The 26729-nt window shown below is 51.2% G+C and overlaps 8 protein-coding genes across 8 annotated transcripts; 4 read left to right on the forward strand and 4 right to left on the reverse strand.

Moving 5' to 3' along the window:
* Nucleotides 1-27: 27 nt before the first annotated feature.
* Nucleotides 28-2382, reverse strand: TGAM01_v207798 (hypothetical protein; the record flags this gene model as incomplete). Its single annotated transcript, XM_024550174.1, has 4 exons — nt 28-900; nt 984-1191; nt 1263-1519; nt 2278-2382. The coding sequence occupies 4 exons, from the start codon at nt 2380-2382 to the stop codon at nt 28-30; spliced, it is 1443 nt and encodes a 480-aa protein (XP_024405069.1).
* A 1073-nt stretch (nt 2383-3455) lies between these two features.
* Nucleotides 3456-4451, forward strand: TGAM01_v207799 (palmitoyl protein thioesterase; the record flags this gene model as incomplete). Its single annotated transcript, XM_018805338.2, has 1 exon — nt 3456-4451. One exon carries the CDS (start codon nt 3456-3458, stop codon nt 4449-4451), a length of 996 nt encoding a protein of 331 aa, XP_018661509.2.
* Nucleotides 4452-4821: 370 nt separating this feature from the next.
* On the reverse strand, nt 4822-6042 carry TGAM01_v207800 (hypothetical protein; the record flags this gene model as incomplete). Its single annotated transcript, XM_018805337.1, has 2 exons — nt 4822-5883; nt 5959-6042. The coding sequence occupies 2 exons, from the start codon at nt 6040-6042 to the stop codon at nt 4822-4824; spliced, it is 1146 nt and encodes a 381-aa protein (XP_018661508.1).
* A 3415-nt stretch (nt 6043-9457) lies between these two features.
* On the forward strand, nt 9458-11226 carry TGAM01_v207801 (hypothetical protein; the record flags this gene model as incomplete). Its single annotated transcript, XM_018805336.1, has 2 exons — nt 9458-11119; nt 11194-11226. The coding sequence occupies 2 exons, from the start codon at nt 9458-9460 to the stop codon at nt 11224-11226; spliced, it is 1695 nt and encodes a 564-aa protein (XP_018661507.1).
* A 1988-nt stretch (nt 11227-13214) lies between these two features.
* TGAM01_v207802 (hypothetical protein) lies at nt 13215-13516 on the forward strand (the record flags this gene model as incomplete). The annotated part of the gene is made up of 2 exons (XM_018805335.1): nt 13215-13248; nt 13320-13516. The coding sequence occupies 2 exons, from the start codon at nt 13215-13217 to the stop codon at nt 13514-13516; spliced, it is 231 nt and encodes a 76-aa protein (XP_018661506.1).
* A 772-nt stretch (nt 13517-14288) lies between these two features.
* On the reverse strand, nt 14289-16826 carry TGAM01_v207803 (hypothetical protein; the record flags this gene model as incomplete). Its single annotated transcript, XM_018805334.1, has 1 exon — nt 14289-16826. One exon carries the CDS (start codon nt 16824-16826, stop codon nt 14289-14291), a length of 2538 nt encoding a protein of 845 aa, XP_018661505.1.
* A 1800-nt stretch (nt 16827-18626) lies between these two features.
* TGAM01_v207804 (heterokaryon incompatibility protein) lies at nt 18627-20615 on the reverse strand (the record flags this gene model as incomplete). The annotated part of the gene is made up of 1 exon (XM_018805333.1): nt 18627-20615. One exon carries the CDS (start codon nt 20613-20615, stop codon nt 18627-18629), a length of 1989 nt encoding a protein of 662 aa, XP_018661504.1.
* Nucleotides 20616-21775: 1160 nt separating this feature from the next.
* On the forward strand, nt 21776-26683 carry TGAM01_v207806 (hypothetical protein; the record flags this gene model as incomplete). The annotated part of the gene is made up of 3 exons (XM_018805332.2): nt 21776-25604; nt 25659-26544; nt 26632-26683. The coding sequence occupies 3 exons, from the start codon at nt 21776-21778 to the stop codon at nt 26681-26683; spliced, it is 4767 nt and encodes a 1588-aa protein (XP_018661503.2).
* Nucleotides 26684-26729: the final 46 nt, after the last annotated feature.

Raw genomic sequence — 26729 nt, forward strand, 5'->3', positions numbered from 1 at the left:
CAAGTTTCATGTCCTTCGTTACCTCGCTCAATGATATCTTCTGCCCCGGTAGTGTCTGTCACCCCTGTAACTGCCATACGGCCCTCCTCGCCTATGGTCCCCCCGGTCCCGAGAGCCGTGATGGCCGTGTCCACCACGATAACCTCCGCGACCACCCCCTTCGGCGTGCTCATATCTCGGCGGCGGTATCGGCTCTTCCACCTCAACCTCGTACTCTTCATACTCCTCGTTGTGAAACTGCGCCACTGTGTCTTGCTCCTCTCGAGCTGCCTCAGGGTCAAAAACGAACCGCATGGTACCATCCTGCCCACGAGCTGTTCGCCTCATTGACGCATCGCCAGGCCACGATGACGCTGTTGCGGTGGGTGAAGTCGCAGAGCCAGGGGTGACGAGAGGGGCATCCTCGTTCTCGCAGCGACTGCAGTAATACATGTGTCGAGAGATGAATTCCTTTTCGAGCTCCGTGTTAAGGGCGATCTTGATGTCCATGAATCGGTTTAGGTCAAATTGCGCGCCGACCTTGGTCGACTTGTGGTATTGTACGTATAAATCCAGAATGTCCAGCATCGTCTCGAGCACAGCCGGTCGAGAATACTGCCGCCGCTGAGCAACAAAGGCCTCGACTTTGTCCAAATGCTCGCCAGTCATGCGGGCTGTGAGCTCCACCAGGGCCATGACCATGGAGAAGGTAGTTCGCTTGATGGGGACGAACGTTTTGTACATGTCGATGCTCATGGCATAGGCAATGTTGAAGAAGGATTTCCCCTCTTCAGGGCCGAGAATACTGCGAATAACCTTTACCAGCAGCTTCTGGGGATAGCGTGTGCGAAAGTCAAAGCCAATCGTTTCGAGGATCAGTCGCTCTAGGCCAATAATGATTTTGCCAGGAGATTCGAAGATCTATGTATATGCTTGTTAGTCTAGGTCAAGTAGACATATATAATGCTGTATAGATCTAGGGTCGAGGGGCAAAGCTCACGCACCTTGTCGTCCGACGCCACGGGCTTCTCAGGGTTCTTAACGTTGTAGGCCGCCGCGAGGATATCCTTGGACTTCTTAATCGTATCTTCAACCTTGCACGCGACAAACAGCGAGGCCAGGGCCGCGTCCTGGTAGTTGTACTCGGCATCGCGGAAGTTGAGGCGAAACTTGTGGAAATACGTGCACGCCGTGTCAAAGGTCCGCACCGGCCTGTGGTTTCATCACCCTGGTTAGCTTTTGCAGAAACAAAGTAGAGAAGTAGAGAAGGTCATCTTACGCACAGATTCAGGTGCTGCCTCACAGTGTCTATGAGCTGAACGCCCTGCAGGCGGTAATTATCCTCTCGCGCGGGATCGCAGCCATTGTCCTTGAGCATGCGTCGAATCTTGAGCTCGGAAGAGTATTGGTTCGAGCTGGAGATGTAGCCGGGGTGAGGCCCAATTCGCGAGGCTGGGTCGCCATTTGAAGCCGCTGGAGGCACTTCAGCGTCTGTTGAGGACATTATTGATGATAATATAGTGGTAGAACGAGGTAAAATCTGAGTATGGTCGTTTTAAGCCGCGAATCGGGTCGAATTGAGTCGAAGGCGGCAGCAGCCAAGCTATGATGTCCTGTTCTTGATTCTCTGCTGCTCCTTTCCAGCCAAGGGCACAATCAACACTGCTCTCAATGCTTTTTAGTAGTCGTATGGGACATTATTGACGCCTTTTCATCGTGATATCGAATCTGAATCGCTAAGTCGAGGAGGGAGCATACGTAGAGTGGCTGATGTCCGAAAGTATCAAGATGCAATCAAGTCCACTAAACTTTCCACAGCGCGCAAACATGCCGCACACGCGGATTAGCTCCGCTAATGACGCAGTTTAGCGATTGTGAATGGCACAGCGACTTACCCTACATTAAATGGAGCAATCGGGAAAATACATTCAAGTCACTGGAAGAAAGCATATCTATTTAGAAAAATCAAGAAAAAATATATATTCCACTTATATCTAATATTCTATTGGACCATCTCTGACCGCTGTCGAATTCAACAAGTCTCAAAATTCTTGGACGTGTAGCTAGCAATATGCTCAACGCCTCTCAGCATAATGCACAAAGGTATATTCATCATGCGTAATATTGTTTCGTTTTATTTTGTAAAAAGGCTGCATCTTTACCCTGCCATGAGAAGCGTGACTTCAAAAAATGTCTCATCATCAAGTATTTGAAAACCGAGTGCAATAGTGTATTCAGCCAAAGCCCGCTGCTCTAGTTGGGCTTGCTGAGCTCAGGCACGGCCGGAGCATTGCTCACAGGAGTAGAGCCGCCAGAAAAGTTTGGTCGGTAGAGGTTGAAGGGAAGGCCCATGGCCACAGAGGCAGAGCCCAGGACAGCGAGGAAGAGAGTAGAAGGCTGCATGGTTGCGAATGTATGCTGAGAATAGAGACGAAGATGTGTGATGAGGGTATCGGTGCGGCTGGCGCAAATGTGGTGTGAAGATTCAATAAATAGCAAAAGAATGAAGAACTTGTATGAAATACTACGAGAGCTAGCTCAGTAGATTGACGGCAGCGTGAAAGAAATGGATACTGAACAAAACGAAACGATCTCTTCACAGACCTAAAAGGCGGATGCAGCGCACTTATATGGTGTTCACGACGCAGCAGCCATCAGGGGCTGACGCGCAGCCATTCACTCGTCATCTGAAACACGCCTCCGCGATTATTCCCAGCGGACAATAGGCGCTGAACAAAAACGAGCGCCTTTAGGCCAGCGCATGAGACAGACAGCGGCCTGTTTCGTTACAAGTTTCAGCTATACGTAAGGGGCTAAGTCTGGATGGGAGGGCGAGGCAGTCGTTTACTGGCTCTGCGCTGTGAGCTGCCCAAGACGGCGCATTCATGGATGTTTATTTAAAGCAGAAACGGGCCTAAACAGGTGGTGCGATGCTTATTTAGGAGTTGATAGCCTGGTGCCTGGTTCATGATGTGCAAGGAAGAGTGTCTCATGCTCAACTAACAAAGCCCGGCCAATAGTCTTTTTCCAAGCTAATAGCTCTTTTCCCGCCATATTCGTGAATTTACGTAGAACATTTATCAAGTCAGCGCGTGAGTGAATATGTTTAATTTGAGAACATTAGTTTCTTTCTCTGAGTTGACATAGCCAATCTGCTCATTCACAAGCCTTACTACTTCCACTGCCAGTGCCTCATGTTTCCAACTTGGTAAAACTGACGCCGCTGATTGGCGCCTACGAGCGCAAATCTTTAGTGGACCGCCAGCGCTATTCCAGCCACCGCCCGCCCCCGGATTATGTTTCTGCCCGCGATAAGGATAAGCATCCCGTACGTCGCATGCGCAAGCATCATCGTCAGCTTCTTCCAGCCACTCATCTTGTATTCTCATCACTCCTTCAATATTTTCTCATCCAATCTCTTTAAACGCTTACAATATTTGTGCCTCCATCAACGCTCTTTAGGCATCTTCGCAAAAATGCGCGCCACAGGCTCTCTTCCCAGTCTCCTGACGACAGCCCTCCTGGCTAGCCGCGCCGTTGGCTGGCGCATTCCCAGTCTCCAACATGCCGCAGACGACGAAGATGACGATACGCCTCTCCCCGTCGTCATCTGGCACGGCCTCGGCGACGCCTTCAATGCCGATGGAATCAAAGGAGTAGGCGAGCTCGCAGACAAGATTCACCCCGGCACTTTCGCCTACGCCATCGCCCTCGGCACAGATGCCAACTCGGATCGCTCAGCGACCTTCTTCGGCAACGTCACCGAACAAATTGAAGCCGTGTGCGCCGCCCTCGCCGAGCATCCAATTCTCTCCACGGCCCCTGCCATCGACGCCATCGGCTTCTCCCAAGGTGGCCAGTTCCTACGCGGCTACGTCGAGCGCTGCAACAATCCCCCCATCCGCAGCCTCGTCACTTTCGGCAGCCAGCACAACGGCATCAATGAGTTCAAAACATGCGGCAACACCGACCTGCTCTGCAAGGGTGCCATGGCCCTGCTGAGATTCAACACTTGGAGCAACTTTGTCCAGAGCCGCCTGGTGCCCGCGCAGTACTACCGCGACCTCACAGACTACGACTCGTATCTCCAAGGCTCAAACTTCTTGGCCGACATCAACAACGAGCGCGAGCTCAAGAACGAGCAGTACAAGAAGAACATTGCCAGCCTGACAAACTTTGTCATGTACATGTTTGAGGACGACACCACCGCCATTCCTAAGCAGTCTTCCTGGTTCGCCGAAGTCAACGGCACCGAGGTTACGCCCCTGCGAGAGCAGACGCAGTACAAGGAGGACTGGATTGGCCTGCGCCAGCTGGACGAGAAGGGCGGGCTGCGATTCCGATCCATCACAGGCGAGCACATGCAGATTTCTGAGGAGGTCTTGAAGGAGGTTATGACTGAATTCTTTGGCCCCATGAACAAGACGTTTCCCCCGGAGAAGGATGCCGACTTGAGCCAGGGGGAGCTGTGATTTGACTTTATCTGACTGCGCGCGTATCCTTTTTGTTCCGTGACTTGTTTCTCCTTATTACTAAGTTGTCAGCCTTTTGATTGATATCGTCTTGTCTCTCCTGACCATTGTGTGCTACTACACGTTTCTCTTTACTGTGTAATAACTTGGGCGTTTAAATTTCCGACATGGCCCCTATAGAAACAAATGCACACGAATATAATATCTTCTTTTAGTACAATACGAATATATTTCATTTCTTCTATTCATATGTTTTTGACTGTCCATCTAATACGCCGCAACGCCAGTGCCAGATATCTAATCATCCTTATTATGCGCATACACACAGATAATTATGTCAACTTAAAATCATTTTTTCCCTGTTCCCTTTTTACTCCGCCGCCTTCGCCGCCTTGGCCTTTGCGCTTCTCAGTCTCGTCTTACGATCCGAAATCTGCTGGTCCAACTTATCGTCGTTGCCCTCAGGCTTGGGCTTCTCCTCCTTGGCCGCCTTCTTGGCCTTCTTAGCCACAGGTGCAGCTTCAGCCTGCTCCTCAGCATTCTTGCGCTTCTTGCCAATGTTGGCCTTCTCAGCCTTGCCCTCCGAGTCGGCAATGACGTCCTTCTCGTCCAGCCACAGCTCGTCCGTCATCCAGATGGGCAGGGCAGCCGTCTCGGCGCCCTTGATGTAGATGCTCTTGACGTTGCGCCACTGCTGGGGAACCCACTTCTCGACCATGGCAGTCGCCACGGCCTCGACGTTGGCGGCAATCTGCTCGGCCGTCCAGTCGGAGAAGCCCACGCGCACGGCGGTGTTTGTGCTGGGCGACAGGCTGACGAGCGCAGAGCCGAGGGCCTTTTCAATCTCCTTTGCAATCTCTGCGGGCGTGGCGGCGTTAACCTCGCCCTCCTTCTTCTGGGGCTTGGTGCGCTTTCCATCGACCTTGCGAGCCTTTGGCTTAAGCACGACGGGCACAGGGCGCTTGAGAGTCGTCTTGTAAAAAGTCTTGCCGAGGATCTTGGGCAGGCGGTTAATAATACGGTCGTCGCCGAGAAAGACGTCGTGCTCGGCAAACAGCTTGCGCTGGGCCTCGTACTGGCCATACTTGGCCTTTAGCTTGGTAACATCAATGACGCGCGTAATCTTCTTGCGCAGGTCGGCGGGGAACTCGTCCGCGGCGACAATGTTCTTGTAGGCGCGCTGCGGGTCGGCCGTGATGAGGCAGACGGTGGTCTCGGCGGCGGCGTTGAGGCTGTGCGGGAGGAGAATCTTTCCGGGCTGCAGGCGGGCCTTTTCGGACATGTGGCGCTTGGTGGTGAGGGTGAGCCAGACGATCTGGTCGGTTTCGCCGTCGTTGGCTTCTTGGAGGAGGTTGCGCTTGGAGGAGGACTCGGATTGTTCCTTTGCGGCGGACTTGATGTGTGAGAGGAGGGCTTTGGAGGCCTTGAGGGTCTGTTGGTGGATTTCGGTTAGATTCTGCCAACAGATTGCTTCTTTTGTTGAGAGAAGAGAAATTGGTAAACTCACCTGGGCAGCATCAATTGCAGCCACGGCGTTGGAGCCGACAACTGCAACCTCTTTTTTCGCAACTTCCTTTTTTGAAGGAGCCATTTTGAATATCTGTTGTCCAGAAATAAAGATAGAACAACAAAAAGAAGACAATTGAGGTTTTTGCAGCTGCTCTGTGCTTGCAAAGTGAAAGATTGGCTGCAATTCACAAAAAAACTACAACTGTTCGACTATCGCCAACTTTTTTTTCGATATCTAAGAAAAAATTATTACAAAATCTAATCAAGCGAGGTTTCTCCGAGGCGCTAGTGCAGCAACTTTTCGGAATATGCAAGTCCCGGTTGCCGGTCAAAAAAAACGGAACACGGAACGGCGGCCGGAGACGGAAGATTCGAAAAGGTATCCACTTTGGAGATATGGAAGCATTGAAGATGCCTACCCCGTAGCAGAATTGAATGCAGAATTTTGGGATTGATGGCTGTAGAACTGGAAATTGTGTTGACTTGAATGATTTAATCAGTTGATTAGAGGTTCCGTATGACTATTTGATATAGACATGAGTCTATGCGTGCTGCAGTTGATATTTCCAATCCACTCCGTATGCTTGTTTGCCATCTTTCGTATAAAAAGCCTAAAAGTTATACCACAGCATCATGTAAGTCACGTTGGCTGTACTAGCAAACACCTGGCAGCGCGTCTGCAGTCCTGCATATCCCCTCACGACTACTGCAAGTACAATTTTTGTTTAATAGCGCTGCTAAGATTTTCTAACATTTGTCAAGACTATAGTCTCCATTCTACGATTCTGTGGCATATAGACCATTTGCGATGGCGATGCACTTCTGCCTAAGATTTCCAAACCCGACGGCAAGGAGCACGCAATGTCACGGCAACTGCAGCTCGGCAGCACGAGTGAGACTGCGTCGCGATATAAAATGACATGGTTTGTACCGCACAGTGGCGGGGCATGCGAGCGAGAAGCGCGATGCTGGGCCACGGAGTTGAGCCAGCCCAGCCACTCAGCTCGCATTACGTACAATCTGCAGGGAACTCTAGGAGTAACGTCGGAGCAATCATGTAGGAATATGCCAGGCAGCTTGACGTGGACGACTCCAAGCAGTGCAGTGCAGCGCAGCCAGTCAAGAATCGTATAGGACAGCCATTGACGTTGGGAGCGTATTCGATCGAAAGTAGAATGCTGTGATGCAAAGTACATTCATGAATGGAAGAGGCTGGCAAACAGACAGGCATCACCAATGGAGACTTGCAGTGCCGCAGCAACGCCTAATTACCTTATCACAAGCAATTGAACTCTTACTCGTAGCACTGGGTAACTGGGGCATATTACTCGGCCTGCAGATGGCGAGGACCAGACTTTGCCTGCAAAGGGAATGAAGCCGACAGGGATCTCATCCACGGCGCCCTTGACCTGCATGCTCTCTCTCTCTCCTGGCCTCTTTTCCGGCGGCTAAAGTAAAAAAAGAGAGAAACGGCGAGAAGACTAATTAAGCGAACGCCGAAGAGAAGAACCGATCTCGATGAGAAAATATCCAATGGCTCGCATGCGTCGAAACGCGGTCCTGGAGCCAAAAAGGCGTCTGGTGGTGGAGACGTGACGAACTTGTATCAATCAAGGCTAGGAAAAAGGCGCGGCAGTTTTGCAATAGCACGGGCTTGAATGGTGCTACAGATCCAAAGCTGATGGGTGGTGCAGAATGAGGAAATTAACCATGGCACGGCGCAGGATTACTAGTGAGAAGTGGTTAGAGACCCCCATTGCCGGGAATTCCATTGGAGAGAAACAGGGCGCTTTATGGATGCAATTTTATGTGAGAGGCTGATGCGAGGTTTCGGGTCTAGATTGTGTGAGGACGTGTAACATCGTTTGTGCTGGATGGTATGTACCGTGGGAAAAGCAGAATGATTTTGCGATGCGTACGAGAGAGAGAGAGCACATGCAAGTGAGAATTGACATTTGATAGCCGTCTCTTATCACGGCAAATGCGTGCAAGTATGGTTCGAGGTGCGTATTCCATGTATATAATCGGAGCGATATCCACACGTGCATATTGCTGCATACGTACTTGCATGTACTGCATACCACAGCACGAGCGCCAATTTGCTCCCATATTGATTCCTACGTGTACCACTGATAGAGTGCCCTTTTTTCGAGCAAAATCAAATCAATCGATGCCACGCCCAGCATAAAACATACAGGCAACAAGTAATACATGCATCCGAAGAGTCAAGTCGGACATGCACCCAAGCGAGAGACTTGCATATGATAGCCCCAGCCAGCTCCAACTAAAGCCACTGATCGATAGCTCCGGCCAGCTCCAGCCTCCAACATCAGCAACACAAACTCCAGCCCATGGCCCCATGCCATGCCTAGTCCCCATCCATTGATTATAATGCCTGTATGCAGCACAGCACAGACACACAAAACTGGGTTCACACAATCAATTGATTCTCTTGCTCTCCCCAGGCAGCTGAGAAACGTCGCCATAGCAGCAGCAGCATTCAGCCTGTTCCCAGCACAGATTCCTCCCCCTAAAACTGCCCCCAGCTTTCCCGCCTCCACCCGCCCTTGGTTGCCATAGCGTCCGGCGCGCCCATGAAATTAGCGCTCGATCCGCTGTAACTCTGCCACGCCTTAGCGCCCTCCCTCGCTGAAAGGACGCTGTAGCAATTTACGCTTCAGCGGTCGCAGGCGCTATAACCACAAGCTCCAGGTAACTGAATTTCCTTGCTGCACAACGCCAACGCCAACGCGATGCGTCCCTTGTCGCGCGCGTTCGTGTCTTGGGTCTCTCTCTTTTTTTTCCTGCTCGTCTCCGCTCGTTTAAATACCGCCTGCGCCAGGCCCAGCCCTGGTCTCTTCTCACCCCTTCCCCCAAAACCCACGTCTCTGGCCGTGCATTTGTGTGGGCAGAACGGAAAAAAATATAGCGGTGGTTACCTGTCACTCTTTTCTTCCTTTCTGTTCTCTTCTCCTCTTTCTTTTCCCTCTTACTTAATCCTCTTTCTTTCTTGCTCCCCCCAATTCCTTTGTCCATTCATCGACATCCGGCCCTTTTGATCCTTGCTCCCTTCTGTTCGGTCTGTCGTCGGCCGATAGGATCAGGGAATTAAAAGGGCAAGAAGAGGGAGCAAAGAAAGGGAAAAGACGAAAAGGACAGAGAAGAGAGCTGCAGTGCATTGAATTGCTTGATAGCTGATCGTGTAGAGTTCAGTTCAGTCCAGTTCAGTCCAGTTCCCATACACTACGGGCACGCATCCACACCTACCTATACCGTGTTAGGCCCAACTGGCTGGGCCTTTGTAAGTGGGGAGCGAAAAGCTCGTAATAACAAACAACATCAACCGACTCTCCGACGCGACTTGAACGAATTGGCGAGAGAAGAGGCCTGGGAGGAATTGCGGTTGGAGCTGCCGGGAGGAACACCAAGAGCCGCAGTGACTCAAGGGCATGATCGCGTCTTGACGCCCTCAGGCCACATTCACTGCCGCAGCAGCCATGGACTCGCCTACGCGAAAGCCGGCAGCCGCCGAGGTGCTCCCCGCTCCATTATCAACAACAACATCATCGACATCGTCAACTTCGTCCACCTCAGCCTCGTCGACGTCGCTCTCGCCGCTGAAGCGTCCGGCGCCCTCACTGCTGCCGCCCTTTGAGCCCTCGTCCTCGCCCGGCCTGCCGCGCCCTGCAAAACGCCAGAATGTCGGCTCGGCGCCCCATCTGCGGTATCCCACGCCAAACATCCCAACGTCCAGCACCGGCATCTTGTCCAGCTCGCCGGTGCGGGAAAAGGCGAGCCGGGGCATCTCCGAGCGGACGCCTCTTTCCGCCGTGCCGTCCATTGAGCTCAACGAGAATGGCGAGATGCTGCTGATGGGCCGGTCGTCCAACTCGTCTCACTTTCAGCTTTCTGCCAACCGCCTCATCTCACGCGTGCATGTCAAGGCCCGGTACCTGCAGGGGGCCACTCCGCTCGAGGCTAACAAAATCGAGATTACCTGCAATGGCTGGAACGGCCTGACGCTGCACTGCCAGGGCCGGACGTGGGAGCTGCTCAAAGGTGACAGCTTCAGCAGCGAGACGGAGGGCACTGAAATCATGGTTGACGTGCACGATGCCCGCGTCCTGATCCAGTGGCCCAAGCGCAGCTCCTCGGCTGTGGACGCGAATGGCCTGCTGTCGGATGCCAGCTGGGAAGACTCGCCGCCTCGCTCGCAGACGAGGGCCTCGGCCATGCTGCAGGCATCCCCTCTGCGGCGAGCTGCTGCGCGTATCCAGTCCCCTGACAGCCCTACTCCGGCTCCTCGGCGACGGTCTGTGGTAGCAGCAGACGAAGAGTCCGGCATCCAGATCTACGAGGACGACGAGGAAAACCTGCCGGACTCTGATGGCCACGAGGACCCTGATGTTGGCGTCAGCATGCGGACCGAGGTTACGGCTAGCTTCTCCAGCGATTTTGAGCCCGACGAGGACGACGACGAGAGTGATCCGGACGAGGAAAACGATCCCATCATCCATTCCTTTGGGCCCTATGGCGCCAACATCTCGTCGCGCATGGAGTCCATTTCGACGAAATCACCTCGCGTGACTTCTCTCAAGCGGGCCTTGAAGAAGGGCTCGACCGAGACTCTGGTGCCTAGGAAATCGACCCGGGATTTGGACAGTACCGAGGCCAGCCCGCGCAAAAGGGCGAAGAAGGAGGATTCTCGCGAGCAAACCCCGACCCCGCATGGTCGACCAGTGAAGAAAGAGGAGAGTGAAGAGGAAGAAGTAAAGAAAGAAGAAGAGGAAGAGGAAGAAGACGAGGAGGAAGAGGAAGAGAAGCCCCCCAAGATTCTTTCAGAAGCCGATGCCGCCATCTCCAACCATGTCGTCAACCAGCTTGCCTACTCGCGCCTGTCTTCCACGCCGCTGTCCACCATCATGCACAACCTGCCCGCCGAGCAAACCAGGGACCTTACTCGTGATGCTCTGAGGGTGCTCATCGAGACCACTGCTTGCATTGGCATCATCGAGCGCCAGGGCAAGGACGCAGCCGGCAAGGCGCTGGAGAGCGAGTATTACTACGTCCCCGAGGCCGATACCGATGCTCAACGTCGCGCTGCAGTTGTGGATGGACTGCGAAAGCCCAGCCTGCGGGCGTGCCGAAAGCAGCACAAGGTTAGTGTTTTTTCTAGCTTACGTAGTTGGATTCTAGTCTTTTAGACTGCCATTATTAACGCGTCCCCATCTAGCAATACTACTGGAAGCGCCCTAAGACGCCTTGAGCCGGACTTGTTATCGAAAAGACCAACACGGATGTAGAAAGGAAGCGACATTGACATTGAGTATCATATAAAAAAAAAGAAACAAAAACATAAACACGAAATTACACGGAGGAACGATTGATTGAATTTGTTATGGACTCGCATATAAAAAAGATCAATACCCGCCTTTTCTTTTTGTTCGAGGTAACCTCCCAAGGTGGATGACCTTAAGTGGAGGCCCTCTTGTTTATTGCCGTGGACGAGAACTTGTAAGATTTGTTATCATTGGGTCTTTATTTTCCTCGTCCATTTGACGATAATAGTCACGATGGGGATGAATGGGGAAGTGAAGCTTGTGCGTGCGCGTGTTTTTTGCCCCGTTTCTTCCTGGGTTCTCTCCTGTGAATAGAGCCGCTCCTCGGCCTTGAAAGGAGTCAATTCGGTGGGGAAAAAAAAAGATTCAGCTACGTGGGACGGGTATGGCGGACAAAACTGGAAGGGATATGGAGAACTGGACTGGGGACTTGTAAGGAGTTTTTTCGTCTGATTTTGCTCATGATCATCGCGGCCATCCACGTCCGAAGGAGTTATTTGGGACGCGCTCTTGATATTGTGTTTTTATTGTCAATGTTGAGTTTGCAGAGAATGAACAGAAGCATGAAGACAGACAGACAGAAGCATGAAGAAGAAGAAAGATGAACAAAATTCTGCGGAGGCGAACACCATCCATTGACATCCCCTGCATTTGTTGAATTATTACACCTGCTATTACACACCTACCCATCTGTACATGTATGAATACCTAGTATAGCCCCCTTCTAAGCCGATCACATCACATCATCACATTACACTACAGACTGAGGGCACTTATTAGAAGCGAATAAAAATATACAAGTCACTCTTATCTTTGAAAATAACTTATCATGACGCACCTGATCGACCCGAGTTGCATTCGCCCCATCCAGTAAAACATCAATGCACGGGGGATTGTGTGACGCAGCTGATAACTGTACAAGCGAAAATCTCTGTTACGTGATGCCTATCGTGATTGTCTGATTCAATTAATTTATTAATTTCCCTAGGTAAGCTTGTTTTTTTTTAATCAAGTAAATCTCAGATCTCGATAAATCTTGGCTTAACGGAACTTGGCTACCAGGGGGTGCGAAGAAAAAGAGGGAATTCCACAACAATGGGCATACATTTCTCGACTTTACACACCATAACACTAGGTTATCTAGCACTTGGTACTGCTACTGCTACTGCTGCTACTGCTACTGCTACTAATGCTACTACTACTGCCGCTATTATTACTACTAAGCTATATTTGAAGTCTAGTGTTAAATAACAGAATTAGAGTGCTCAATTATTTTCTTTAATAGATAGTGTCTATGTTCTAACTTTGTGTATGCGTTTTCGTTTCACGGTCCCTGTCTCTCTTCGCACCCCTTGGCTACCCATCTCCCCATCTAAAGTTAATGTGGTGTGTGTGATTTCCAGGATTCCAATGTAACACCACCTGCATCACCGCAGCGTCGTATGATGCTGATTGACGCGGGATTGGCGGCCGGCCTAATGAAAAAAAGCCAAGGTTGTGTGTGATATGCTCTGATCCGATCCGATTCGGAACCCCCGCATTTTGGGTGGCGAGAGCAAGATATAGCTTGGAGCTTGGAGCTTTGGGCAGGAATATTGGATAGCTTTGGAGAAAAGGGAAAAAAGTATAAATAAAGCTGCGGGTGCGTTTTTATTTGTTTACTCTTTTATTCTTGATTTATCAAACTTACGTACCTTGGAACTGAAACACCTTGGACATCAAATCTTGTCTTGGTATGTGTGATGTCTGCCCCTCTTGTCTTTGATGTAATTGAATGACGCTTGATGATGTATGTGATGTTAACTTGTTTATTGACTTGCAGATAGATTTACTTATATATCAGTCAACCAGTCAACTACTCAATCAACACATCTCAACACTCCTACAATCACCTACAATGCAAACAACATCCACAATGGACTCTTCACCACCACAAACCCCAACCAAAAGTCAGTCTCTCCCTCTCCCTCCTCCTCCTCCTCCTCATCATCAACAATACTAACATCAACAATCTTCACAGCCCAACAACCTCAGTCCTTCCACCCACAAGACTCCTCCCCCGCCTGCCAATCCGCCATCCGCCACTCCTCCACCTGGAAGCCCAGCTCGCTCGACCGCCGCCTCAGCTGGAGCAACCAGGACCAGAAGCACGAGCTGCAGATGAGCGGCATTGATGGCGTGCGGTCGGGCGATCAGGGCTTTACGGAGAGGGGCTGAAATCAAATACATCACAAGATGAAAAAAAAAAAGAACAAAAAAAGATGGCCTTGCGAAAAGGAAACAGAGCGCTGCTTGCTTGTATGGGAACCTAGGAAAATGGCATTAAAAAGGATTGTATGGCATGAGCATTTAAAAAAGAAAGGAAAAAAAAAAGGAAATGAAAATTAGCATGCAAAGGGAACTGGGAGTTTTGAACTAAATACATGACCTAAAAAGAATGAATTATCGAACATCATGAGCCAGCTTCTTGTCCTTAGTTATTACTAGGAATATGTAGTAACCAGTCAATCCCATTAGCATTACTCTTACGCAATAAGATTCACGTTTATTGTCCTCCAGTACTACGCATGCACACATCTTTTGACGATACTTCTTGTGACACCAACTGGGAGATTCCAATTCAAGCCGGCCTAAGCCAGAAAACTGCTAGCTAATGTACAGACGGTTCAATGACGAGAAATAAAAAAGGCATCGTGATCGCGACATGTCGCTCCCAGCCCGCATTCGCGATCGAGGGGGGTATTTCAAACTTGATCCCGTAGTTGAAAAAAGAAGAGAAGAAATAAAAGAAGCGAAAAGAAAAGCGGAAAGAGAAGAAGCGGAGTAAAAGGACAAGACTAAGAGGAGAAATGATAAATGCAAACAAACTCCTACTCCCGAGCCTATGCATGTCGTCGTGGGAGTGGCCCTTATGCAGCCAATCTTGGAAATGAAAAGGGAAAAAAAAAGACTAGCAATCAAGTAACAAATATAGCCTGAGCCATTCTGCTTATTTGGCCGAAAGGTGCTCTGCGACAGCCCCAACAGCATACGCTGCTCCTCCTACCCACACAGTGCCCATCACAAGCTTCTTGCCAAAGCTCCTCTTCTTCTTCTCGGGAGCTACTGGCCGCTCGGGAGCGCTCTTTTGTGTATTAGTGCTGCTATAAGGTGGAGCTCGCTTCTTGTGGTAATCCTCAAGACTGTCGTCGTAGTTAACGAATCCAGTAGGGCTGGCAAACTTGCCCGTCACCGACTGCCCCATCATATCAACGGGATTGATGCGCGTGGGGTTTGTGTTGCTGGGCACCGGGTCGGAAGGAAGATCGCTGGCGTTGGGGGAAGCAGGCCGGTTCTTGCGGAAAATAAGCACGTCGCCGCCGCCTGATTGGATATCGTAGCCGCGCTCCTGTAGTGGTTTAAAGTAAGGGAGAAATTTGGACGGGTGCGACAGTTGCAGCAACACGTCCGTCAGTTTTGCGGGAGTAGAAACGTCATGATCGTCGGATGTGGTCTCGGCAACGCTAACAGATTCGGTTGACTTGTCGAAGGCGAGGATCTTGTACATGGTTGGCTCATCTGTTACCGCTGCGGCAGAGGCTGGCGAGGACTCGTAGTGCTTGACTACGGCCGCCGCCGCCGCCTCACTGCCACACTCCTCCGAATAGCTAGTTTCTAGTCCCTTTGGATCGTTAGAGTAGGGGTCCTTCTCGGCGCGTAACTGGGCCAGTCTACCGGTGATGCGTTCGATCGGTTCGGCTTCGGATTTTGACAACTCACTGGGAAAACTCTCATCCATAGAACTCAGTTCCATCTCTGCCTCATCTTTTTCTACTGCCACCTCTTTAGCACCCACGTTGGCCCTGCTCAACACCTGGCTTCGAATCTCATCCGCCGTCAACGTCTCCAGCTCGCTCTCCACATCTGGAGGGGCTGCCTTGTAACCATGGAGATCCTTGTACGCCTTGGACGCTTCCTCAGGGTGCATAGGGTAAGGCGTATCAGGAGAGTCAAAGGCCTGAGGCTCATATGCGTTCAAATCAGTGTAATTCTTTGTCAACTCCTCGGGGTGGATGTGGCGAATCTTGTCTGGTTCTTCGTATCCGTCAATGGCATAGCCAGGAAGGTCCTTGTAGACCTTGGAGGCTTCTTCCGGATGGATTCTCTCTACTGCCGGCCCTGCATTGGGGAATGCAGAGTATTGGGGCAAGTCTCGGTACGCCTTGGATGCCTCTTCTGGGTGAATTCGCGGAACCGCAGGGCCAGCATTGGGATATTGCGCGTACCGGTTGAGGTCCTCGTAGTTTTTAGAAAGCTCCTCAGGAGTCAATGGGCGGAGGCCATCGGGCTCATTCCAACGAACAGGTCCGTACTTGTCCAGGTCATCATATTGCTCTGGCTTACAATCACGCACCTCAACCTTGGCAGCAATTGGCTCTGCCTTTGGCGTGGGGTCGTTCTCAATGGCCTCGTAGTCCTTGAGCACAGATTCCCGGCAGGTAAAGGGGTTGCCGTACGCATGCAGATCTGTGTAGTTTTTCGACTTTTCCTCTGGAGTCAAGCGACGAAGGCCATTTGGCTCGTCCCAGGTGACGGGGCCATATTTGTGCAGGTCTTTGTAATCCTTGGACTTTTCTTCCTGGCTTCTCTCTTGCAGTCCGTCAGGCTCATGCCACCTAACGGGGCCATACTTGTCAAGATCTTCGTAAAGCTTGGACTGTTCTTCGGGTGTAAGCTGTGGGAGGCCATCTGGCTCGTTCCACGTCACGGGCTTGTACTGGTCCAAATCGTCGTAGTTCTTTGACTCTTCTTCAGGGGTCAGCTTTCGTGGTGCGTTTGGATCGTCAATCTTCATCTTGGAGTACTCAGGCAAGTCCTCGTATAGCTTGGATCGCTCCTCGGGGGTCAATTGGGGTAGACCATCGGGCTCGTTCCATTTAGCGGGCTTGTAGTCGCCGAGATCTGTGTACTGCTTCGACTCCTCTTCAGGAGTCAATTTTCGAGGTGCATTCGGGTCATCGAAGCCTGTGGCCGAGTACTTGCCATGCTCGCCGCGAGTCACCTTGCGGTTGGTAATGGGGTCGATGAAGCTGAGGCTGTCGCCTGTAGTGGCTTTCAAAACGTTCTCGGCTGTGACTTTGCCGGAACTGCGGTGTGGATGCATTTGCTGTCGGAGATTCTGCAGCAATGTCCATACGCTATCCTCCTTGTTGAACAGATGGTTGATGGCCTCCCGCTCGACATCCTCGATGTTGCGACCGGGACGGGCCCCAGACAAGTCATCCGACCACGACTTGATGTCCTTTACTCTGGTGTACTTTCCAGAAGGAGAGGCGGCTGATTTGGTGCTCCCTGCCTTGGGGTTCTCCGGGGACAGGTGTCGGTTAACCATATATTTCAAGGCGTAGACGCGCTGGCGCTGGCGTCCAAGATCGAAGCCGCAGAATTGTCGGCACTGCTGGCTGGTACTTGATTGCGCAGAAGCCAGAGCACCGCGGGCGAGGAGAAGCCTGGCGCGAGGCGAGGCGATTTGCGAAGCTGGCAGCATTGTGGAGGATATCGAGCCAATCGCGGAGCGAAGAATGCACTACCGGGTCTGGCGACAAATCAGCATTAGCACACCACTTTGATCTGCCGCAAAAGCAGGGCATTGACAGCGTCACGATGAAGCGAAATCACGTACCGAATAGAAAGTGTCAAACTGAATCACCCCAGCAGCAATTGCATGTGACATGGAACTCGGGCAGAGCCGGGTGTGCGGGGAACGGCCAGAGCAGAGAGATGGTAGAGAGGGAGGTTACTTCGACCACCAGGGCTGGAATGGTATAAAGAGAGGCAACGGAGTATTATAAAGGAGAGGTGGAAGGGCGAGTGATGTTTGGTGGTTATGTAGAGAGAAGATTACGAGGAGGAGGAGGAAGAAGAGAAGAGTGAGGGAGAAAGGAGGAGAGCAACGATGTGCGAGGGCAGCTACTAAGTACAGGTAACAAGCACGAATCGTGGGATGCACATCAGCGGCTTATCTGGACTGAAGGTGAGCCAACTCTGGTCACCGCGCTGGGGTCAGCGAGGCCTGCGGGGTAAATCCGCTAAACAGCGCTGGACGGTGGGTTCAGCTCAGTGGCTCGTAGCCGCTCCACCCCAGGCGGAACTGCCCCGTTTGGAGCAAGACTTGGAACTCTTCAGCGCCTACAGCAGTGCAGAGGTACTGTAGGTTTGCCATGGATCGGATGCTGCATGCTGGATGTACCTATCAAGGCTCGCCACATGCCTCATGCTGTCTAGCAGTGAGATTGCAGCACTGCAGTAAGCATCGTGACCGCCACTGTGTCAGTATAATACGGCAAGGGATATACAGCAAACACTACTTACTACTGGCAGGCAGCAATCAATCAATGGCATCTCTGCTTCTGATACTCCGTCCTCACTAGCATCGACTCCAAGATGCACGTCCACTTCTTATGCAGGGGCCCCAGATTCCCCACCAGCGATATCAAGCGACGTTCCCAAAGCAAAGCTGGTGCCCTTTTCAGCGCGCTCTAGAGGCCGGGGTAGCGCTGGGGCGACGTCACAGTGGGGTTGGCGGCCGAATTGACCGAGCCAAGCCGCCTCAGCAGAGGCCAATCAGTGCCATTTGCGGCGGGCTGGGGGCGAAACAAGATGCCAGCGACGAGACGGGCATCACGTGAAAACGGGCTGAGGGAGAGGAACATGGAGAAGTGGCTCGACGAAGCCAGGAATCCGTGGAGAGACGCAAAATCGCCGGTGATGCTCGGGCAAATGCGCTAATGCAGCGCGGGTGTGGCCGGCAAAAGGGCATCTGATGCAACGCTCGAAGAAGACACATGGCACTTGGGACGACGATCGGCCTGTTTTGCGTTCTTTTGTTGGTGTGGCAGCGCAGCAGGCAAACGCGGCTTGGGCGGGCCAGTGGCAACTTGGCGGGATGCACGGACTCGAGGCACTTTGAGTGCCTATCAGGAGCCTCGAGGCTAAATTGCCGCACTGCTTGCGATATTAGCATGCTCGTACGATGGTGCTATACCTGGTACATTGATTTGATACATCGCACCAGTGTTGCCATGCGGCTTTATTGTCTGGAGTTACAGTAAAGCAATTGAAGAGACTGCACATGTAAACACCCCATCTGGTACCGAAGTGTAGAAGCAGAGAGTGTCGGATGTCGAGTGGCGTTTTCGGCAAGCCTTATGCAGGGGCTGTATTTTTTTAAAAAACCAATTATTGAATTTATTAAAAAATAGTAGAGATAAATATTGTTTCAAATTGAGAAAAGTAGTATAAAGCTTATTACTCATTATTTTAATAGTTTTTTTACTTAATAACTGTTTTATACCAGTACCAAATCCCTACTCTTGAGGCTTCTATCAAAAACCTCGCCATTCATAAATCCATCGACATAACACTCGCCAATAAATTTGTAGTTGTCCCCACGGGATCGAAGCAAAACAGGTACACGGCATCCATACAAGACACACACAACATCACCCCTTTTCGCCTGCGACGGCGCCATACCCACGAACCCTTGCTCCGTCACCATCAGCCTCTTCCTCATTTCCCGTGGACCGGTCGTGTCGTTTAGTCTAGACGGGAGGCCATCTTCTCTCTGTTCCGAAAGGTCAAAGTCTGGTGGGACTGTGGCCATTGAAGCAGACTGAAAAAGCTCCTTTAGCTTGAATCCCCATATTTCAAGCCCTTCATTGTCATTGACCCAGGCATAGAACCGCTTATAAGCAGATGTGTTCCTGTTACTCTCCCTGGAAGCCATGAGGTGCGCAAACTCTACTCTGAATCGGTCCAAGGGAGTGCGAATGCTGAGATAGCGGTCTTGTCGATCGAGAACCATGCTGCGAATGAGTTTGTCCAATAATCTACTGGCTTGTTCTCTACGCTGCGCAAAGTCATAGTTTGAAGTTGATCGATCAGTGTCTCGATTTCTATCTGACGGCGACGGAACGAGCTTCGAATCATGCTGGTCCGGATCCCCGCCTTTTGGCGTAACACGTGTGGTTCCAAGACCGTCAACACAGTCCAAGATGATGCCCTTGCAGGTCATCTTAGAGTCGTCCGAGATTGAACATTCAGGCAAAGTATTTCCGGCCGCAGTATAGAGGGCTGGATGTTCCGTGTCCGACCTGTCAACAATAGGACGAAAGTTGCCAATGTAAGAGATACCGCTTTGGCTGACCAAGAGAGGGGTCACGAAAACCTGAACACGGATATTCCAATTGGGAACCCAAGATGGTGCGGTAACTACTACTTTGTTCTGTTCTGGGAGCTGGTTTGAGCTGTTGAAAAGGGTTGCGAAGCAAATAATGTCTAAGCTGTTGTAGGTCTTAATAAAGGATCTGACGACATTTGTATATATAGTCTCAGCCGAAACATCGCTGCGATAGTTTGGCTGGCCAACAACACTTCTGTCCTCCTTGTTTGCCAATCCCAGCAAAGCATAAATTCGATCCTTGGGATTGGTGACAAAGCAGTCACTCGTGTAAGCAACCAAAGCGATGAGGCTCATCTCAATGGGACTTTGCTGTCCGCTCCTCCGTTGGCGTTCACTCCACTGACGAAGTCTGCGTCTGTTCCAGGCTGCATTCCGGGTATTGCTCCCAATAAGGGACTCATCTGGATTGCAACAAGAGATAGCGTACATTGCTTTCGGAAACTGCGAGTGCAACATATGCTTGTTTCCGCAGAAGAAGACTAGACGACGTGGCAGAATGAACTCCTGTATCGTCCATACTCTTCTCCACCACGGCCTTTGCAAAAGTTCTCTCAGTACCCTCCACTTCTCGGGGATGTTCAGATCTGAAGGCATTTCCCTGGACTGTCTTTCTTTCCAAGTTTCAACCAGTTCGTCTCTTCTTTGGCTAAGGGTGAGGAAAAAATCCATTCCCTGGTCGGATTCAATATCTCCTGCTCCTAGCCAGACAATGGTAATGTACGAGCTCTCATATAACTGGCCCATTAACTGGACTTGAGACGCACGTTCCTCATCATCATCGCTATTGATGCATATAGAATCAATCCAGAACCATGTATACGGTTTGAGATTTGCGTTGTCACAGATAGCTTCAAGAAGAGGATAGGTGCTGTCTAACACGGCAAATGGTTCGCCATCCAAGTCAATCGACTTATTCCTCGTTACTTTACCCCATGCATACGAAACAGTAGCAAAGCTGGGATAGTCTTGAGAACTTAGTGAAAATGTTTCGAGGTGCCCCGCAATATCACCGTTTCCTGTACGCCATACTTCCAGAAGGCGAAAAGACGAAGCTCCAAGAAGTTTATAAGGGTTCCTTCCTGTGGCTGCGCCCATGGTAACTTGAACCTGTGGCGTAAAGTGCAAATTTGCGTGCTGTTCTCAGATTATACCTGCATATACTTGTAGTAAGCTGAAGTGGTTCAATTGCGGAGTAACATGTGTTTCTGCCTTTATCATGTGATTTGCGCAAAGCGCTGAAAGGACTAAAGAGGCAATATACCAAGTAATACACCCACGGCATTCCATTTTTGAGTCGAGAAGACGGAAATTAGCACACATATCCTAGACTCAAAATGGCTATTCCTTATGTATTCTCGTTGGAGTTGTTGGTCAGATGCTGCAGTCTGCACGTTGCGTCGCCATCTCATTGGCCTCAAACAGTCTCATCAAAGCATCTGCAAGTCATTTTGTCATACCAATTAGCGGCCTATGCGATGCTTAGTGCCAGTTGACTTACACCGCATCAGACCGCCTCGACGCATTGAAAAGAATTCAAGATTGTCGGATCTCGAGCTTCTTTCGGCAGAGATGCATTTTGCGGCCGTTACCTAATGTGCTGAGTTAATCGACCCATTCCGCAACCTTATTCACTGCTCTTGCCTGAATCGGCAGAGGCTTATCGAGCTATGCACTGAGTAGAGATACAGAGAGAGAAATAAACATGAATTTCGCTCTCAAAGCAAACGCAGACAAGCTTTGGGCGATAAGCCATCTTTTAAACCTACGTCTTCCATCATCTCCCCAATCCATTAGCTAGACTCTATTTGTCCCCGACCTCTATTCAAAGCTTCTAAACATTATTCCTTTTTCGACAGTAGCATTAGCTTCCGCGCCGCTTGATTTCAAATACACAAGCCTAACAGCGCGAATATTCCCCAGTGGCGCTTACCTAATGCTCGTTAACCTTGGTATCGATAACACTCGCCCAGCAGCAACCCCGCTGTAACCGGCGTGACTCGTCACTAAACGCGGCGAGCTGCAAGCGCTCTGGCAGGCGATGCTGACATCACAGGCGGCTTTTACAGCGGCAAGCCCACGCATCCAGCTATTAGTAATTTTCGGTCCCTCTTCCACAATTTCGAACCTTCAAGTCCTCATCACCATCTGGCGAAGCGCTTCTCAACTCCTTCCGCCTCGCGCAACGCCCTCCTTTTCTCGCGCCTCCTCCTTCTCCGACCCCTCTGCAGCTTCAGCCTCTCTCAAACCGACCAACCATGAAGCGCACCGCCGCTGCCAGCCGTGCTTCGGGAGCCAAGTTCGGCGGCTTCGGTGCCCCGGGCGGGACTGGCACCCTGTCGTACCTCACCGAACCCCCGTCATTTAGCGCCGTGTCGGATCCGAATGTCGTCGTGTCTCTCAAGAACCTGCTGAAGAAGGACAGCACCACAAAGACCAAGGCTCTGGAGGATTTGCTGGTCTATGTGCAGGCACAGCCTTTTGAGAAGAACGGCGGCGTCGAGGATGCCATTCTGGACGTCTGGACCGACATCTACCCACGAACAGCCATCGACAACGCTCGCCGAGTGCGCGAGTTGGCTCACAACCTGCAGTTTGAGCTCATCAAGTCTGCGAGGAGGCGTGCAGAACGACATATCCCGAAGATTGTGGGCGCGTGGCTGGCCGGCCTCTATGACCGGGATCGAGGAGTTGCGCGCGCCGCCAGCGATGGCCTCTCTTCCTTCATCAACACTCCAGAAAAGGTCGCGGCCTTTTGGAGGAAATGCCAGACGCAGATCCTCGACTACGCCCTTGTTGCGATCCGGGAAACACAAGATACCCTGAGCGATGAGCGATCGACGACCAAAGATGACGCAGAAGCCAAATATCTCAGAGTCGTTGGCACCGGCTTGTCGCTGGTCCTCAGCCTCCTCCAACGACTAAACGATGAAGAAATCAGCAAGCAGAGCCACAAACTCGACGAGTTCTTTGACGAGGAGACTGTGTGGCGCGCGATTACCTTCAGCGACTCCTCTGTGCGCAGGTCCGTATGCCACCTTGTCATTACGTGCCTCAGTCGCAAACTTCCCTATGCCGAGTCTACCCAGGCGAAACAGGCCATAGTTACAGGCGGCCTCAAGACGAGCCAGACTGGTTCCGCGCTCGACTATGTCCGGGCGCTGACGAGGCTATCACAAGTTGCGCCCGATATCTGGACGCCTTCCCCCAAAGAAAAGAAGCCTGCGCTCTTGCGGCTACGGCAGTTTATCGAAAAGGGCTCACAGGGCTGCCCTGCCAAGTTCTGGGAACACCTCGACGAGCTCATTTCTGTCCTTCCAGAAGACCAGATTACCAAGCTGGAGACGGCTTCTGAATTTCTGGAGGCTGTAAAAGCCGGTGTGACGAATCGTGAGGAGCCCCGGACGAATACTTCCATGGCCTGGAAGTGCTTCATCGATACCCTCAAACGCCTAAATAAAAATCTTCCCGAAGAGGAGAAACTCGACTTTGCCCGCCGGCAGATTTGCCCCATTTTCGAAGACTTTCTCCTGACCATATCCGACAAGCCTGTGGCTGTTCCGCTTGGGCCAAACGCCATGACTATTCTAGTCGAAGCTCATCTTACTGTCCTACGCAGCTCTCCAAATGTCGTTTCCGTATCGGCAGAGGAGTGGGAACGTTTGGCTGATATACTATGCAGCAGGATCTCTAATTCTCTCCCGGAGGTGTCCCGAGAGTATCAGTCGTCTCAGGAGAAGATCTTTGAAGAGGGTCGACGATGGTTCAGCCTCGTCGGAGAAATCCACAGAAAGCTGGTTAATCTTGGCGAATCTCTGCCGGAGCAGACAGCCGCTCCCTCCAAGAAAGTCATCAGCCATTGTATAGACATTTTGCGAAATCGAAATATGAAACCATTTGGCGCTGCAGGAGTCCTAGAATATGCGCTCAGCACCTCTCAACATCTTTTCGATGGCGAGACAGGAGACAAAACTGCTGAATTCTTGTCGGCAGCTGCGGGAGACTCCATCGAAAAGGTTATTCAATCTGCTTCAAGCAGGCCCCTTCTTTCCTGCCTCAACCTCCTGGGGGCCATTCCATCAAGAGAACCAACCTACCGCAAGATTTGGGGCGCTTGGGTCGAGGCAGTCTCGGAAGTCTCTGACCGTGTTGTCCGCAACTCAGCTCTTACATCCCTTATTTCTGAAGAAAAGGCTTCTGAGCCTACCCAAGCCGACGCTAAGCTCCAGACTTATATCGTCACGGAAGCGATCGAGGCTATAAAGGGCGAAGCATCTGGATGGGGTCTGCTAGAAGCTGGTATGACTGGTCAAGGTCTTTCTGACGAGAACTGCAAGCAACTCTCTGAGAAGGTACTGGAAATCCTCGATAAAGAGCCTGAATTTGTGGAGCCAGCGCTGAGAGCATTGGAAATTCTTGCCAAGGGAAAGCCAAAGCTCTTCACCGAGGATAGCTCTCTCCATGCTGCTTTGGTTGCGCAGTTGTTGAGTCTGACTGAACTTGGCAACACCGTTGTTTCATCAAAGGCCATTGCAATTCGAGCACTGCTTCAAGGAGGTGGATCGGGCAATCAGCCGGTAATTCAAATCATTCACGACAACCTCGAGCGAGCAGGCCCCCAGTCGTTGGATATTGAAACTCTCTCCAAGCAGGCTCAGCAAGCACACACGGCTGGCATCGCCGTTGAAGACATCTTCCCAAGCACAAACATTTGGATGCAGAAGCTAGCACCATTTTTGGATCAGCCTATCAACCCCTCATTGTCCATCACAAACAGTCTGGGTGGCGCCGTTACTTTGACAAAATCCGCAGATCGTCCGACCGAGGTTCGCGTGCACAGAGACAAGAAAGGCCGCTCTATACCTTTGAGAATGTCTCTTTATTCTGCGATCCTTTTGAAAGAAGGTATTGATATCGCTACCCTTCCACGCGAGTTTCAGATCGAGTTGCTCTTTATCCAGTGCCTCACCATACAACTCGTTACTGACCAGATCGACTCCATGGACGAAAACTCACTGTGGCTTGGCTTGGAGTCTGACGAGTCCGTGTCAGAGGCAGAATCTCTGGTGACTACGCTGAAGAACTTCATTAACAAGAAGTCGCTGGTGTCAAAGTGGTGGGATAATTCTGTGGACAATGAACAGGCTCACATTTTCCGTGGACTGGTGGATCTTCTCAAGGAGGAATCGAAGGAGCTGACACCCAGAGGCGTGTACAGTGCTCGTGCTATGAGTGAGATTGTACAGGTCTTTTCTGAGGCTCATAGCCTGTCGTCAGAGCTGGAAGAGGCTCTACTCAAGCCAGTGCTGACAAAGGCGGCTCCTGAAACGGCTCTTCTCGCCGCTGCTATGCTCTCGGGCCTCGGAGAGACCTTGGAGACTTCCAAGCTTGCGAGCACTTTCCTTAATCGCCTTGTTAGTGACATCGCAGGCGCTTCTGCAAGTGGCGACAAGACCATGATAACGCTCGTCTTGCTCAATCTATCTGCGCAAGTATACGAGAGTGGGCAGCTGCCTGTAGCCAGCAACCGTATCGTTTTTGCAGTCAAGCAGATTACCTCTTGGCTCGAGAATGAAGAATCTTTGAGCGCTCCGCTTTCTCCTGAGATTTGTCGCGTGCTGAACCAGTTGCTTCCTTGCATGAGCGATGTGTTTGGCTCATACTGGGAAAAGGCCATTGATTTCAGTTTGGATCTGTGGGACAGGGCGGTTGAGTATCCTCTTCCTGATGCTCTGCCCTTCATCCACTCTTCTCTTAAGCTTATCAAGACGCTGAAGAGCATGGAAGATCCAAACGATGACCTGCAAGATGCTCTCAGAGAATCAGCAAGCAAGCGATCCAAGTCGTTGATTGGATTGCTCAAGCTGCCTCGCGGTGCCAGCAGCCAACCTCTGGAGATTGTAGATGCCATGCTGTGTCGCGAGGTAGAGAAGGTGTCCATCAAAAGTATCAAAGACGTCTCGGACATTTATGAACTGGTTGCTTCGGAGTCACAGGACATCCAGACGGCTGCCTTTGATATCCTGCACAGGGCGATTCCAGCCATCCAAGAGCAGCGATCTATTGACACTGTTTTAGACAAGACAGGTAAGATATTTGTGTCCTCATATCATTGGTGATATCTGACTAACTCATGCACAGAGGCTCGCCTGCCGGATGAATTGCTATCGTTGCTTCTCGACGCACCAACTCTGGATCGATACCCCGACGAAGCGCTGGCACTGTTCCCATCCCCGATTCGAAGCTACCTGCTATCGTGGAAGCTTGTTTTTGACGCCTACTCTGCATCTTCTTATAAATTGAGAAACGACTTTACCGAGAATCTCAAGACAGACAACTGCATTGTCCCCTTTTTGGACTTTATGTTTGATGTGCTTGGTCACTCTGCCGCACGACCACTGAATCTCGAGAGAGAGCAGCTTACCACAGAGCATATCCAAGACTACGACGTCAAGGTCGCCAGATCAGAGCCCGAAGAAAGAAGCATGCACTGGCTGCTCGTGCACCTGTACTTTCTCACGCTGAAATACATTCCTGGCCTCTTTAAAGCCTGGTATCTAGACTGCCGCTCTAAGCAAACGCGCATTGCGGTGGAGGCATGGACGACAAAGTACTTTTCACCTCTGATCATCTCGGAGGCCCTTGACGATGTGCAGACGTGGGCGGATGAGCAGGAGCCTCCTGGAGACGAAGAGCAGGAAGTCCTTGTCAAGATCTCCAAAAACGCGCGAGAAGTCATTGTCGGCTACGAGATTGACGAGCTTACAGCCTCCATCGTCATCAAAGTCTCGCCCAATTACCCCATCGAATCCGTCACAGTCACGGGCCAGGAAGCCGTGGCCGTCAAGGACCGCACATGGAACAGCTGGATCATGACGACCCAGGGCGTGATTACGTTTTCCGGCGGCAGCGTCGTGGACGGTGTGCAGATTCTCAAGCGAAACATTGTGGGCGCGCTCAAGGGCCAGACCGAGTGTGCCATCTGCTACAGCGTCATTGCGGCGGACAAGCGCATGGCAGACAAGCGGTGCCAGACGTGCAAGAACTTATTCCACCGGTCGTGCCTGTATAAGTGGTTCCAAACGAGCAGCCAGAATACGTGCCCGCTGTGTAGAAATCCGATTGATTACCTGGGGGCTGATTCACAGAAGAGAAGACGTGGTTAGAAGGAAAAATTATTTTTTTGGATGTCTTTCGTTTGAATAGCCATAT

Source organism: Trichoderma gamsii, assembly GCF_001481775.2.
Source record: "Trichoderma gamsii strain T6085 chromosome Unknown Scaffold_30.2, whole genome shotgun sequence".
In the NCBI taxonomy this organism is placed as follows: domain Eukaryota; kingdom Fungi; phylum Ascomycota; class Sordariomycetes; order Hypocreales; family Hypocreaceae; genus Trichoderma; species Trichoderma gamsii.